Below are 16014 nucleotides of genomic sequence, written 5' to 3'. Positions count from 1 at the left end.
GCATGAGGAATCAAAAGTGAAAACACTGGACATGCTTGATGCAGTTTTGTAGTAGAAGATGAGCAAAATACAGAGGAGACAAATGATTAAATGATAAAAGGCTTGCATTCGTCAAGCTAGATCTCATGATTGATCCACTGCGCATCATCAGAATCTGTAATGGCCAAAGAGGCTTTATATGGCTCTAAGACCTGCTTACACAGATCAGACAACAGATCTGCAATCTTGGCTGTTTTCAAAACCTTCCACTTTTGACACAGCTAGAGGTTGATTTTGATTTTTAAAACCCTGATGGTTCTTGTGTCCATTAGAAATATGAAATCAGATTTAGTATTGGATTAGATCAGAGTGTTATGGAATTTGATTTCATATTGTATAAGAACAGAGATCTATGGTCAGAACTTTTTTTTCCTCTTTTTTTCTTTTTTTTGTTTTCTTTTTTCTTTCTACAGAAAAGTTATTGATGCTAATCAAAGAGAAGCCTGGGTTACCAATGACACCTACTGGGAACTACGAAAGGATCCTGGCTTTAGTAAAGTAGAAATTCCCGTACTCTGGTAGACTGAGAATGTAGATCTAGTAAACATATCACTCTGAAGAAAAAAATAACTATGCACAATATGTTTCTTATAGCTAAGCGTGGTTTGTGGGTCTATGGAAAAACCTATCACTCGCATTTATATTCATCTTTATAACGGACTTTTGAAAGTGCATTAGACCAGGCCCCTGACCACTTCTGGATCTTTTTAATTTTGCAGCAGCCATTAAAAAAAGAAAGAAAGAAAGAAAGAAAAAAAAAAACCACAAACAAACCAGAAACCTTTTAAAGTTTCATACACTGAAAATTCAGAGCAAAAGAAGCAGATGAGTTATCCAAAGTCACTCGGAAGAGGCGGTAAACACAGAACTGCAACCGGTGCTTTAAACAGACATTAAAAGTAATGTAATTTAAATTAAGAGGAAAAAAAAAAAAGGATGAAAAAGAGAAAAAAAATCCATTTTGTTTCAACCTATTTTTGTTAAAAACTTTTGGGTCACAACACTGTCATTTCTGGCTTCAGGTTAGTCCTTTGGTGTGATGTGCTTGGACTAGCCCTTGTCAAAAAGATATGCTTTTCTGGAAGCTGTTCCCACTCATATGCCATTGTTCATGCCTTAAACAAAATATGAAGATGTACAGTAAGTAATTTTAAAATATGTATGCTTAGGCTTGTGTGAAGGGCAGATTTTTAAAACACTAGAATTTTATCATGATATAAATATTGGAGAACCTGCATTATTTAAAATCAAAAGACAACGAAACATCTAACTATATTTCAGAGGAATGAGATCAACTGTACATGCTTTACCTTTGGGAAGCTGACTGTGTAATCAGACTGAAAAGAAACTGCTAAATGGTTGAATTTGAGACAATTTTGATAAATGCATATAAATTGCTAGTCAGAAAGTTCATAATTTAAATGACTGATGCCAAGATGCAATCATCACTTTTACCATGGCTGGACATAGTCTCACAGTGAATCTCATTTCCCCATAACTGTTTATACAACTAGAATTCCCTGAAGCTTTGCAACAGTGTTGAAAACACAGAAAGATTTCATGGGAAGGTCTCACTGGCTTCTCTCCAGAAACTGAATAGTACTGTAAATGCAACTATTTTCTGCCACAAGGTTTACTTTACTGGCTCTGTTTTTTCCTCATCCACTTTTTTAATCTAAATTTATATTTGATAGTATGGCAGAGGCTCCCATGCGTTGTAGCTAACAACTACTTCTTGTGTTGCCAGAATAGCTTTTGTGCAAAATTATATTTTACAGTTTTTCATAAAGTGATTCTATATTTTTGGTTAAGAACAAGTCTCTTAGGTGTTGTTAAGTCTCAGTTAATATATGTGGGAGAAGGCTTGGCACTTTCTATTTGAAAATCTCTGAAACATTAAACAGTAGGAGAGCAGATTTTAATGAAAGGAAAAAATAATTTTATTAGGTAAAAACTGCGTTCCATATGGTATGATCTAGTCTTCCGTTTATGCGTGTATTAGAGATCCAGGCACTGATGATAGGTTAGATTTCATGCATGTACACTGTATTTTTTTCAATACGTACATGGCATACATAGCGCACTTGAATTTTTCTGTTTGAGGTTGATTCCAGTACTGAGACCTAAAAAAATGATGAAATAGGTATGTGATCCTGCCAGCAGAGCTGCTTGAACAGTTCTCAGTAGATTACCACACATACCTAGTTCTCCACCTTCTTCTTCCTTTTGCAATCAGGTCCCTACAGAACTGAGATTACTTTATTTAATATGCATTTAGTTCTCCCCCTTGTTTGTATGACAAAGCAACTGGCAGAGCAACTAGCTACTATTGAATTCAGATTTCTTCACACAGTTCTGTTATCAGGAAGATCTATGAAAACCTATAGAAAATATTAAGTAGACTTGTTAAGAATTCTGAATGCTCATGGATTGCTTATGAATATTTGGTATAAAAAAACCTGTGTGCAGATTAACAGGATTTCTTCCAAAGCAAATTTTGAGTTATTCAAAGAATGCTGTATTTTTCTTCCCTAGTTTAACTTACCCTGATTTTTTTTTTGTTCTGCAATTGTTATTATAAGAAAATGGAAATATATCAAAATTTGTTTTTTAATCATACTTGGTTAACTTCATCATACTTGCTTTAATGACATTGCAGTATGAATCAAATTGGCACATTGTGTGCAAAACAGCAATTATTCTGTGTCACTTTCCTTAGAAACAACATTATTAAACATTTGCCCACCTCATGCTCCAGTCTTTTGTGCAGTTCACCGTGATATTAGAAAGCATTGTGTGTGTATGACTGCAAGTACATGTGAGGGACAGAAACTGCATGTCCTCAAATTTTTTTTGAAAATTGGCTTTTAATTTAAATACAGAAATAAGGTCTTTAATTTTACAGTGTTCTGCTAATGCTTTGTGAATGCAACTACTTACAGTGCAAACTGAAACCTGGTGAACACTAAAGATGCTATCACTGATTTAATTATTTTTTACAATTGCTGATTGGACACTCACTGAAAAAAAACCAATATTTTTAGAAATTTTAAAAGTCTATGATACACTAAACCTTTCTATTGAAGGCAGTTTTAAAGCCTACTGAATGTTAAATTAGTTAATTAGTAAGTAAAGAAACAGAAAACAATGCATCACAAAATATTTGCAGTCTTTAGCAGAAATTGAAAAGTGCTAGCAGATGTACCATAAAGCAATTATAGTGCAGAATTATCTGGATTCTGTGCAAAATCTTTTATTAAATTTTTCCTATAGCCTTGGGGGACATTGTGGCATATTTTGTGCTGTTTCTAAGGAGAATGAGTTAACAGAGGATAGGTCTGGGGGCTTCTATCCAAATTATAATTTTTAGACAACCTGTGAAATTTTACCGGCACCGAGTCACAGGGGATTACAGGCTTTCCACATTCCCTGCCAGTGTAGCACAGAATGGTGTTTCCCATGTTGCGATGGGAACTCCTTTGCACGCTGGCATGCATTGTAAGTGCCTGCTGCTTTTCAGCAGGGCTGCTGCTTGGCCGTCTCTTCCCAGCACGTGGGCTTTTTCTGCCACAGGTGCAGACCTTTGCACTTCTGTGGAACCTCATGAAGCATCTTCTGGCCCAGTCCTCAAGCAGAGCGATGTCCTTTCAGATTAAAACTCTGCCATTTGGCATGCCATCTTGTCCTCTTAACTTAATGTCATCTGCAAACTTGTTAATATATGGTCTCTGTCCTTGCCCAGGTCAATGGTGAGACACTGATTGACATGGGCCACAAAATTGACCCCTGCAGGGCAGTCCTCATTGCTGGCTGCCAGTGGGGTGTAAGCTATTGATCAGCGCCCTTCAAGCCTGGGGATTCGGGCAGTTTTCAGCCCACCTCATTCATCTAGGCAGTATTTCCTCTTGGAAAGCATGAAAAATACTTATCAACTCAGTAGATTTAACTGCTATGGGTTTGGTATGTGATGAAAATCAGTGCAAAGAATTTGACATTTAAAACCTTTAAAAAATTTGTTCTAACTTTCCCTACAAAGACATGTCCTTTGCTTTTTCCTGTGTTTTCTCTAAAACACTTCTGTATAAAATACACAATCCTTATGCTTTAGTTTCACAATAGTGAACTGTACTTTCCATTAATATTTCAAAAGTGTACATTAATTTGTTCCCTGTTTTGATACTGCAGATATAATAGGGTCATAATAGCTATTTTCATCAAATGTAATGTCTTCTAAAGACTTAAATAGCTTAATTCCACTTCTAGATCTGTATTAATAAGGTGGTAGATTTTTTGGCATATTAGAAATTGTTATCTCACTGGGAGATAAAATTTGCATATGAGTTGATTTTTGTACAGTATCACTGTGATTAAAAAGTCATCTATACACTTATTCTAATTTTAGACAGATGTAAGTTGCATGAAATAAACTTTTTTTGTGTTTGGCTTTAAAAGTGAACTCCCTACTATAACACTCTTTTCATCTCACAAATAATGTTACCTTTTTTTTTGGTCTTATTTTGAACTTCTGGTTTGTATGGCATTTGTGGGGTTTATTTAAATAGCACATGCTAGGCATGTGTCAAGTATTGCAGTACATATACATGACACAATTTTGAAAGATACTGCCCTTAAATTCCTTACTGAACACTGTCAGAGCTTTATGGAAGCAAGTTGCACAAACCTTAAAGCATACTAGAAGCCAGCACCGATCCTGTGCTGATGGGCTCCTGGTGAGGAGCTAGTATGTGGGCCATGCCCTCTGTTTCCCATGGGTATCATGGGATTTTCTCACCATCAAACCAGACAGAGTGGAGCCCAGCACAATGCAGTCTTGCTTGTAGAGTTTTTCTCAAAAATCCAAGTCTAGGAATACCCTGGAAGGGAGGAGAGGTTCACTTGCACTTGCACAAAATAACCAAGAGGGCTGAATATGCCAATTCTCTCTGAGTTTTGCAGAACTTGCTTTGATTAGCTGAGCTCTGATTGTATAGGGAAGATTTGTGTGGTCTCCTTGTTTTATAGGGTTTTGAATATTGCCTGGTGCAGAGATAAACACTAGCTGTTTAATGTGCTGTTGGCTGCAGTCATAATCTGAGGAATTAACTGTAGTGTAGACGTCATGACTAATGCTGGAGCTGCGTAATGGAAGTAAAGGAGTTTTCAGATTAAATCCACCTGAAAGGAAAGGGTATTGGTGTTCACATGCTGAAATGACAGGAGGTGTTAAGTTAGAGAGTTTGGTCCAGCTGTGGGAAAAATGTTAATATTGACAGAAATGTGTAAGAAACACTGGAATGGCCTCACTGGTCACCTTGTGTTATACAAAGACCTGGGAGAAAGCTAAAAGTGTCGTAACCACTTACCTGGGCAGCTAGTGGAGCTGCAAATACTATCTTGGGTCTTCTTCATGTATGTCATTAAGCAGCAGTCATCAACATTTTACAAAACCTGTATTTGCTCTTTTCTTACAGCTTATATTGATAGAACTTGAGGTAGGAAGGGATATGGTGGCAACTACGTTTTTTTGTTAATGTGCTCAAAATTGCAGAAGTATATTTAGTATAAAAAGTAATATAATTTTCTACTTTACCATCCCTTGTGATTTTTATTATAATTTTGGTTGTTTCATGGAGAAAGGCCTTTTGTGGGTTTATTTTTTTTCCTCTTTTTGTTTTTAACAGAAGAATCTAGACTAATGTTAATAAAGGTTTAATTACTCCTGGGGAGGCTGTCTCACAGAACTCCATTAGAACAGTGAATGGCACCCACAAGAACGTTGCAAATTTCAGTAAGCTCAGAGAAATGGCTTATTTACAGCAATTTATTTTATGTTTGTATTATATATTTTAAGGAGTCTACTTACAAAAGCAAATATGTTATTTGCTTTTTAAACTAGGGAATGTAAACCACCTTCATTCATTAGCTTTGGTGTAAGCTATGTCTTTCTTCCACTAAACTGAAATGCCTCTTTATAAAAGGATTTTTATATGGTATCTTGCAGTTTTTAAAAGTGATAGAAATATACTTGTATGTGTTTTATATACTCATGTCCTCCTTTGTCAAGTTTTGTGGTATTACAAACTCATCTTTAATTTTTTTCCCATTCTTTGCTATCTTTGACAAACCTCAGAAAAGGGAGGGAGAGACTACAATGGACGACAGTAAAACAGTCAGCCACTCTGTCAGTGGCACAGGTGTAACAAAATAGAAAGTTTTCTAACTTTTATGAATTAAAATGTCAGCAGAGCTGCTGAAGCCGTTTCAGGCAAGTTATCTTAATACCATTTTTCTTTCCACTGATCCATGACAGCATGAAAAAAGGGAAGACTGGTGATATTTCCTCAGAATTACTTCTGAAGGTAAAGGGAAGGTTATATTTCTTTTATAAATAAAAATGACTGTAGCCAGCATTTGGCTGAAGGTGTGTTGGTAATGTGGACAAAAAAAGTTACGTATTTTATGAATAAGGAAACCATGAATATATAGTCAGCAGTGTGTAATATATTGTCTTGACCTATGAATAATTCATTGAAGTATGGTAAAGCTACTTATTTGTACTCCTGGAGCAACGATCCAGATGTTGTCTCCTATGAAACAGTAAAATGTATTTCCCCATTGACTGCTGCTTTTAACGATCTCCATTAATGAAAGAGGGATGTTATGTTAGTGCAGAATGCTGCTGGTCCATAACATTAGAGATGCAAAAAGGGAATAGGTGAGGAGATTGCTTCAAATAATCAGAAGTGGGTGACATCTTTTATACCTTGAGCATCAAAATGACGTAAGTGCTATACAAGAGCAGCACACAGAGTGATGAATATTCAGCCAGAACTATTCTCCATTGAGTTACTCACTCATTGTGCCAGTCAGTGTATCCACACATGGAACATCTTTTTCTGAAGTTGCATTACTATTTATGATTGCACTTGTGGCCCAGGGGTTGATTTGTCAGGTTCACTGGGGACAATCAGTGTGAGTCAAGATTGCAAACTCAGATTTCTTTTCTAGTAGTCATGTGCTCAATACAATGCTCTGTCTTCCTTTGTTAAATTCACCTGAACAAGGACTATTACAGTAATGTTAACAAAATTAATATGTTTAATCCTCAGTATTTTCCAGGCAAAGGAAAATTCAAGATAACTTCTTTAACTGTTCAACAAATACAGATGAGATCTTCAATTATCTTTGTATTTGCTTAATATTTTAGACAATATTTTCAGATTGGATCACCAATAATAAAATTATACATAAATATATTAAACTTGCTTTGTCACCTATCTTGAAGTCAACATTGAGAATTATTGTTCCAATTTGAGGTTAGAAATTAGGTCTATTTAGTTCTTGAAATAAGTGCTACTGGTATTCTTTAGGGGTTGAAATACACTATAAAAATCCAGATCACAGTAAATTTTATTTTCAGCTAAGTCTCAAACAAGACCTTGCTAAGAACTGAGAAATAAATGCTGATGAGTGTATTTTGGTATGGAGGCATAAATGCAGAGACAGCAACTTCTAACTTAGTTAAGCTTTTGCTCTGATTAGCAAAAGCATTGCTTTCATTCCTTTATAATTATTTCTAAACTAATTATTTTCAAACATTCATTCCTCACTAAGAATTAATTACATATGAAGTCTGAGTTTTAAAAATTAAACAATGTTTGGAACTCCACGGACATGAGGGCTTCTGGCTTGCACCTAATGCTCAGATCTTGCTAAATCTCCAGCTCTCAGAGCAGAGTGGACCTACAGTGCTTAATCACTAAAATTTCATCCTTAGACCAAAAAGAAGTATCAGTGGGCTTTTCTGGATGGGATTCTTCTTTGTATATTGATTTATCTCTATGTTATTTACTATATAATAAGTAAGAAATCAAGCTGCTAGCATCTGATGTCAGAAATATTTCCTTCACCAAAATGCATAGCAAACTTCTTGTTCTTTATCTGTTGCTGCTAGATGTCTGAAGAGGATACTTTATTTAGCACGTAGAAAGCCATCATAAAATTAAACTACCATGGTGTCCAGAGAGATCATTATGATAGTTCTGTATTAGGATATTAGGTTTTTGGGTTTTTTTGTTGTAACCAGTAGCAAGACTCTGCTTTGGGTCTTTATCTACTTTCCTTTGTATAATTAACTGTCTGGTGAATTATGAATTCTCAGTATTTCAAGAGCAAAGAATTCTGCATTTTGTCTCATTTTTGCACAAAGTTAATATGAATTGGGAATAATGTCACACATTTTTTGTGAGATCAGATCACATACGCACATGTATGAAATGTAGTAAGCTTTAGTATTTATACCTTGCTCAGGCTCTGAGAATGCCATTAAAAGGGTAAGGTTTAGATTAGTTGTCTATTTTACATTGCCTTACTGAGCTTCTTTGCTTTTAACAGCCTTTAGTTTCAGATGGGAAACAGCCCTGCACCATATCCTTAGCAGGCCAAAATGTCAAAACCTAAATAGCTAAAAGAGCATTCTTTGCTGATTGCCCATATCCCTGTGCTCATTCTACAGAAGGACCCCAAATCTGATTTCTTGTACATCTCTTTATGTAGCATACTTGTAAAAAGAGGTCCTCAGAGTCTTTCCACTGTGATTATGCTGTTATGTTCGCTAGAAAGGTATACAGAAACTTGTTTCACAGTTTTGAAGATAAATTTTAAAGTCAAATAGTTGCTTTCTAGAAGTCTAACGTATAGAGCCAGTGCGACTTTTGAATACTGGGTAGACAGTGTCTGTTTCAGAGGGAAATAACAGAGTGTAACTAGAAAGGGTCTCTGTTCCTAGATGCACCAGACAATTTTTTCTGTTGTTTGAAAGCAACAGAAAACAATTACTTAAGGGAAAGAAAGAAAATAAGAAGCATTTATGTATCCAGCTACCCAAATGTTGCAGAAGGCATTCTTTTTGATCACTGTAGTACTAAACCTCATCTGCAGCACCCTTGATTTAATGCTCAGAAGTTCACTGTGGACTTCCCCAATGAGATGAAGAAGAAAATGATACTGGGAAAAAAAGTCAGTACCATAATTTCTAAATAACTCAATAGAAAATTGATTTGAAAATATTTGTTTTGAAAATTGTATAAACTACTTAAAGTATTGCAAACTTTAAATGTGCAAGTTTGGTCCTTCATAGTACATTCAGTAATGCAACATCTAAAAAAAATTTTTGATTGATCTTGATTGCTTTCCTGCAAATGCATTCATTTGTGCTTGACTATTCACAAGTCTGGAATATCTTTCAGGATGATTTTTCTTTACATCTTATTAATTCTGACTCCAAATATTGGCTGTAACTGTGCCTGTAAAAACAATTTTATTGCTTACAGTTACTGTGCGTCAACAACTGAGGAATAACACAGGTAGGATATAATTTGTATATTCCAAATCTATAGACTTTAATTTCACATGCAAGAGGTAATCAGCAATGCATATCAGATTTCTTTTCGGTTTCATCTGCTTGGACTCTGATCTTGCACAGGCATCAATAGGTACTTAGCATAAACATTGCAGACCGTCATTGAATTCAGTTTAAAAGATGTAGGTACTAAAGTTCAAATAAAAAGGCTGAACGGTGACATTCCTAAGAAATCAAAACTATGTTCCTGTTTACACCAGGCTTTATAGTACATGAATTTAAAATCCTACATGCTTAAACAAATGACCACCTATGCAGATGAGGCTGAGCTGCTGTTGGTACTCCATTGAACTCTGAACTTCCAGGTGAGTGGATGATCTAGCTGCCCAAATGTATTTCAGCTGTAGGCCTAATGTACAGTCAAGCCTAGGTATTCAACTAGTTACACTTAAGCTTAATTTTGAATGTGTGCACTGTCTTGTGGAAGATAAATGTGTGAAATACAGCTGGTTTGACTGCTTGCCCATCTGAGCAATATATTTGACTTTCCTTTGACTCACATTTTGGGACCTTATTCTGGGGCTTTTAGTATTTAAAACCCAGTTAACTTTGTGTGTCTGCAAAGCTCAATTATGTGTGATGTTTGGAAGAATGAACAGGAGATTAACTCAATGACAATTCATCATATTATGTCTCACTCTGGCAAGCTTAACTGTAAGAATCCTTTTTTCTGATTTGCAAAGAAGGGGGGTGGCTAACCAAAAGCATGCTCCTAATCTCAGCCTAGAAAAGCATGAATGTGAGAAAGTGTCTCCACTCTCTCCTTCTGGGCTATAGCACATAAATAGAATTGCTTTTTTTTTGGCATATCAAGTTCTCTGGCTGCTTCAGAGATTGAACCTAGCCAGGAAGGAGCAGTAAGACAACCAGTTTTAAGTTCCCACACAATGCAGCTGCAACAGTTATTCTGTGTCTTTGCACTTGTGAGTTGGTTTTGAACATACTGTTGTAGTAGTACAGAATGCAGATGAGGCCTCATGCTGACTACCTCTCATGCAATAAAAAACAGGCTCATACAGTAGTTAATGTTGATTACAGTCAAGCATCTTTTGGCCACATGATTCAGGGAGGTGGCAGCTGGGGGGGTATAGTAAACAAAAGAAAATAATTTAATTAAGACTTTATTCCAGTGATGGATGTGGTATACACAATACCCATAATACCAACTCCAACTGAGGGAGATCCTACAGCTTCTGGTAGAAAATAAAGGTGAACTTGGCTATGCTATAATTTGTGTTGTGCTCTAAAATGTAACAAAAGATGTCATCTGTTTCCTTCAGGCTGAGCTGGATTTACCAGGATATTGTGTCTAAAAAACACACACACAATTCTAGTTTTTGAGGAAACATGATGTTCTTTTACCTGTTGCAATGTAATTGGATAATGCATGTACAAATGACTTGTTTAGCCTGCCAATGAATGTTGCTAATGCCTTACCAAAAAAAAAAAGCATATTTTTTGTATTTTTTTCCTCAGAGGCAAATCCAAACAATGCTAGATTTGGGAAACTGTTTACTGAAAAGCATTTTCTAATAGATCTCTGAAGAAGTGCAATTGTAAAATTATTATTGTTCAGTGCATACAGTACATTGTCTCCATCACTCTGTACACTGCTGCTATTAGTGCTTGTTCTAATAAATCTCAATGTACACTGTTTAAACTGCTGTCATCTGTGTTCTGATTTATTAATGTAAGGAACACTTTAGAGTATGGTTCTTGAATGAACAGTTTGTAACTAGTTAAGTGAATTGACTATTAATCATAAAATTCTTAATATATGTTGTACAGATTGATTTTGGAGAGGTGGGTGATAGTGGCAGCAATAGCTTTGAAACAGCGGCTTCTCACTAGCATCATCCTCTTCCTTTCTAACCTTTTCCAGCTGCAGGATTATTTTTATAAAACTTTTCCCATGTGATTTTCTGTGCAGTTTCTTTAAATCTGGCAGGAGCTACCAACTGCAGTCTCAAGGAAGATAATTTTATTTTTGGCAGTTCCCTGTTTTATCTTCATGCTACAGCTGGTAAGAGCCTTTTGCTTTTTTTTCACTTCAGCTTGCTCTTTATGATTAAAGAGAGCTTGCAGTATGTTTCTTAAGTTTTTTGAGAAGGTGTAGGGAAAATGGTTCCTGATGTTCTCTAATAGAATTGAAAAAAGAGGTGTGGAAATGGAAAAAAAATATTATTATTTGACACCCACCCCTTCCGGCATCTTGGAAAAATAACAGTACATGGGATTTTTCCATTATTTGTTCTTGTCAGTTGTTCAGCCCTTAATTACATTTTATTTAGAATGAAAGCATAATAGAAAACAAGAATTTGGTTTGGAGGAGAAATTAAGTTTTTTGCTGGTTTTTGGCATTGTAAAAAGAACAAGTGTTCAAACAGTCTGGAATATTGCCTGAGTGGAAGCAACAGCAAAGGAAGGGAAAACATGAATAGCAATGCTTGCTTTCTTGTGTCAGAGTACACATCTGATCTCATCCAAACTGATGCTCTGTACTAGGTTGTGTACTGGGAGCTTATTCCCTGTTAGACAATTCTACGAGTGAAATTCAGCTGTGGTTGCACATTTGTATGCTTGGGATCTGTACTTTACCTCTAAATGCTTTGCAAAACAAATTAACACTTTTTGATTACTGTTGCTTAGCCAAATTACTGTGCATAAGTGAAGAGTGAAAAAGCTTTATGTCATTACTTAATTGTTTAAAAAACCCAACACAACAAACCTTTGGGAATAGATGCAAGAGGCCAGTAAAGCCGCACTACTAATCTGACATCTAATTTGGCATTAAAACTATTACTTAAGCATGGAAGTAAATTTTATATTTGAATTTCATCTAACCAAGAGACAGATGATACTACTTCATAACCACAAACAAGTAGGCGCTGTGCTGTGGTGAAGTGAGACAGTGTGGGAAGCTATTGACAAGATTTCATCCTGACTCAGCTAAAGGAGTTGCCCACAGAAAGCTGTTCCAAGTTTCACTGCCGGTACAAAAATCTGTTCTGATGTGATGATACACAGCATTTTTGCCCAACCAACATATCAAGCCACATGGTTCTCTAAGTCCTTATTAGCTTATTAAATATTTAAGTTGGTGTAAATGTTAAAAAACACAAGTGTGCAATGTTGACTCTTCCTGCACCTGAATATTATCTTTTGAGTAAGTAATCATTGCTAAATCAGATAAAAAGGAATGAAGCTGAAACATCATTCAGCACTAATGAAGTACTGAGGGCTAGCTGAGGAGGTATTCCATTTTATCTGAGTGGTGACTCTAATTTTACTCAAGGCCAGTAAATGAAATGTCTTATATTTAGACTGGGTTTTGTCTCCGAAAGTTTTGTCTAAGATGTAACTTAGTTACTTAGGCAGAGTAACTAAGAGACAGGTTGTTCATCCCATATCTATATCCCAAGTGCTTATTAATAATAGTAAATTTAAAAAAGAATTCAGAATGAGATAATAAAGTATGCATAAATGTATGTTACAGACATGAATCTGGTGTGAAGATGTTTTTTACCTGTGATTAGATTACATTAGGTTACATTTGTAATCACATGGAAAAGTTCCTAAGTGAAATCAAATATGTAGTTGCTTTTCTCACTGATGGCTGTCTGGCTATATTTCCCTCAGCAAAGAAATGAAACTAATTACAAGCTCAAATGTCGCGACTACCCCAGGTTTCTTCAGCAGATTTTTTGACCAGTCAGTTGAGGAAAAAAGTATAATTAAACATTTCCAAAAGGTTACACTTCCTGGACTGCAAGTGGATTACAAGTTCTGGTAAGGACATTGAGTTATTTTTTTAACTGATAAAATATAATGTGTAGATTGTCTTTTAAGTTCCTCTTTAAGTAGGTTAGATTTGAGGGCCTGGCATTATGTTTTGCAGTCAAAAAAATTGAGGTGATCTAGCACAACAGCACACCCATTCTTCAATTCTAGTTCAAGAGCTGATTTCACTTAAATGCTCATCAGCCAATCTAGTAATACAATATTACTCAGGCTGCTTTTTATGTTTGGTGACAATAATTTTTTGTCAGGTGTCTGTTAAAATATTTAGTATTTCGAAACTGCTCAAATATCTTCTTATTTTATGCCTACACATGTAGAAATGAGGAAGTATTCTTGTAGGGTGAGAAGGAATAGCCTGAATAAGCATAGAGGAGGTGATTATGAAAGAGGATACTGAATTCTTGCATGACCTGCAAACACCTACTTCATTTTGTCTGTTTATAAATACTCTGTATCCAAAGATCTGAGAGTACTTTATGATACTAGACAGTTCTTAGCAGTATCATGCTCAGGGAAGTGATATATTACCACAGCCACATGTACAGTAGGTTTCACAGACTGAGATTAATCGCCCAGTATTAGAGAACAGCTAGTGGCGATGCCAAAAAGAAATTCAGTTCAAGCCTGCTGCTCAGATTAAAACAGGAGAAGCAAGGAATGAGATGTGTCTACTACTGAAGGAAGTATTGTATAGAGGTAACTGTACCAGTGCCCATCAGACAGAATCAGCATGTGAGTTGTATCACAGTAGACAAATCCTTTGTTTTGCAATCTTTCTTCAGACATAGTGGCACAGCAGCAGCAGCCACAGTTCCGCATCCTCATACAAGTGGATGCACAAGCCCACAAAGCTGTCCTCTAACACACATACATCCACTCGCAGACGCTGGAAAAAATGATTTAGTTTTTCAGGTGGCATCATCCAAAGGGAAGGCAGCATTAAATCTACTTTAGGTCACACTGACCTTGTTTGTTTCCAGATTTGTCTTCACAAAGTAATAATGCTAGATGATGAAAGTAGCATCATTGTATGCAGTAATGTTTATGTAACAAACGACCACTTCTTTTGGCTAAGAGATGTGCCTGCTTCTTATAGATAGTAAGTTTAAATGCAAACACACTGTCTCAGCAAATTTCTCAATTTCTTATTAGTAAATGCTTCACAGCTAACACATCCATCTGCCAAAAATACTGCCAGTAATATTAAGGCAATTGCAAAGAGTCAAAAGCTGAGATATTTCATGTGCTTTAGCCAGTGATAGTCATTTAATATCATTATTATTTGAAGATGAACACATGATGCATATGTTAAGTAGTCTGCACATCCGTGAACAAAGGTCTGAAACCTGAAAGGTAAGTCTGTGGAAGAGCCTATAAACGATCACCAGAATGTATGCTCCTTAATCTCTTTTGTGTTTCCTTTTCATCATTAACATGGCTCTAGTGAGAAGGCAGTGAAGTGGTACAAAGGAGCCAACTGTGCAACACATTCCCTTTTCATCAAATCAACAGATGTTGCTTGTATAAAGGTGAAAGGGGGATGATGTCAACCAAAAGCCATAGAGAAGCCAGTTGAACTCCACGTCCTGTATCTGTTCATTAGTGTAACGCTTACAGTAGTACAGTGCAGCTTTTAATACTTTGATTGCTGGGCAAGTGTCATGTTATAATACAGCTCTTCCTGGCAGGAGATCTACCTTTTATGTGTACTGTAGCACAGACTATGAATATGTATTATTGCAGTCTGTTCTGTGACAGAACAGAAGGAGGTTCCAACAGAGTTTACTTGAGCTGTAAGCCTGGACTATTATATAGGAAACATAGTAATAGTGAGCATGTGTATGTGTCTTCCAAACAGACCGTTAAAAGTGACCTTGAAAATAATTTAGAATAGCCTTAATGGTATGTTTTAGAGATCTGTATAGAAAAGGACAACGGTGTTTCCAGCATCTTTTAATTTTTTTTTTTCAAATCCATTCTAATTGGTGAAGAAACTGCTCACACACAGAAGTCTCATATAAATAAAACATAAAAGTCCATTAAAATACTTACCTCTAGGGGCTTTTATTAACATTTTCTCATGAGACTAAAGACAGTAGTGGAATATTCAAAAGGGTCTGGTTCCACAAGAAGTAAAACATTGAATGTGGGGAACTTAAAAGATTTTAGGACTAGGCTTCCGATGAGTTGCCTCTTTGAATTTCTGAGTTCTCTAATTTTGATATGGTCTGTTTATCCTACTGCACAGAGAGGTTTCCATAAGGAACCAATCAAGTTCCAGAAACACAGGAAGTGACTACATTATTTTACTGTTTACCAAATTGAAAGCTTAATAAAGTAAGTCTCCACAAAATTAAAATATCGCCATAGCTAATTTAATTGTTCCCCTATACTGTATAATTAAAATAGCATTTGTGAACTGATTTAAAATTTTCACTGCACTTAAACAATACAGTAAAGAAATCCAACATGGAACTATCTCTGCTGAAGCGAAGTGCTGAAAACCTTCATCTTGCTTTAACTTACTTTTCTTCCCACAATAGTCTGTAAATACCATAATGCTTTGGTAACAGCTGCGACTGCTGTTAGCGTTATGCCAAATGACCCCAGTACCCCTGCAAATTGCTAGACCAGGAGTTCAACATGGTAGTGGTACTGTCTTCATACTCAGGAGCTCCGAAGTGATAGTAAATCATGATTTTAAACTGACTGTTTTTGCTTATACAACGGGATATGTCTCTAGACAAACTCCA

General features: G+C 35.9%; 1 protein-coding gene across 4 annotated transcripts in view; it reads left to right on the top strand.

Moving 5' to 3' along the window:
• Nucleotides 1-11120, top strand: part of OSBPL6 (oxysterol binding protein like 6) — a 108835-nt gene extending 97715 nt beyond the window's left edge. For all 4 annotated transcript variants that reach the window (XM_055719109.1, XM_055719108.1, XM_055719106.1 and 1 more), the window contains one exon: nt 453-11120. In XM_055719109.1, coding sequence (XP_055575084.1) covers nt 453-561 — 109 coding nt within the window. In that variant the 3' untranslated portion in view covers nt 562-11120. The remainder of the gene's footprint in view (nt 1-452) is intronic.
• The last annotated feature ends 4894 nt before the right edge of the window (nt 11121-16014 follow it).

The sequence above is a fragment of the Falco cherrug genome, chromosome 8 (genome assembly GCF_023634085.1).
Source record: "Falco cherrug isolate bFalChe1 chromosome 8, bFalChe1.pri, whole genome shotgun sequence".
In the NCBI taxonomy this organism is placed as follows: domain Eukaryota; kingdom Metazoa; phylum Chordata; class Aves; order Falconiformes; family Falconidae; genus Falco; species Falco cherrug.
The sequence above is the reverse complement of the archived record's forward strand: the minus strand, read 5'-3'. Positions and strand labels throughout refer to the sequence as shown.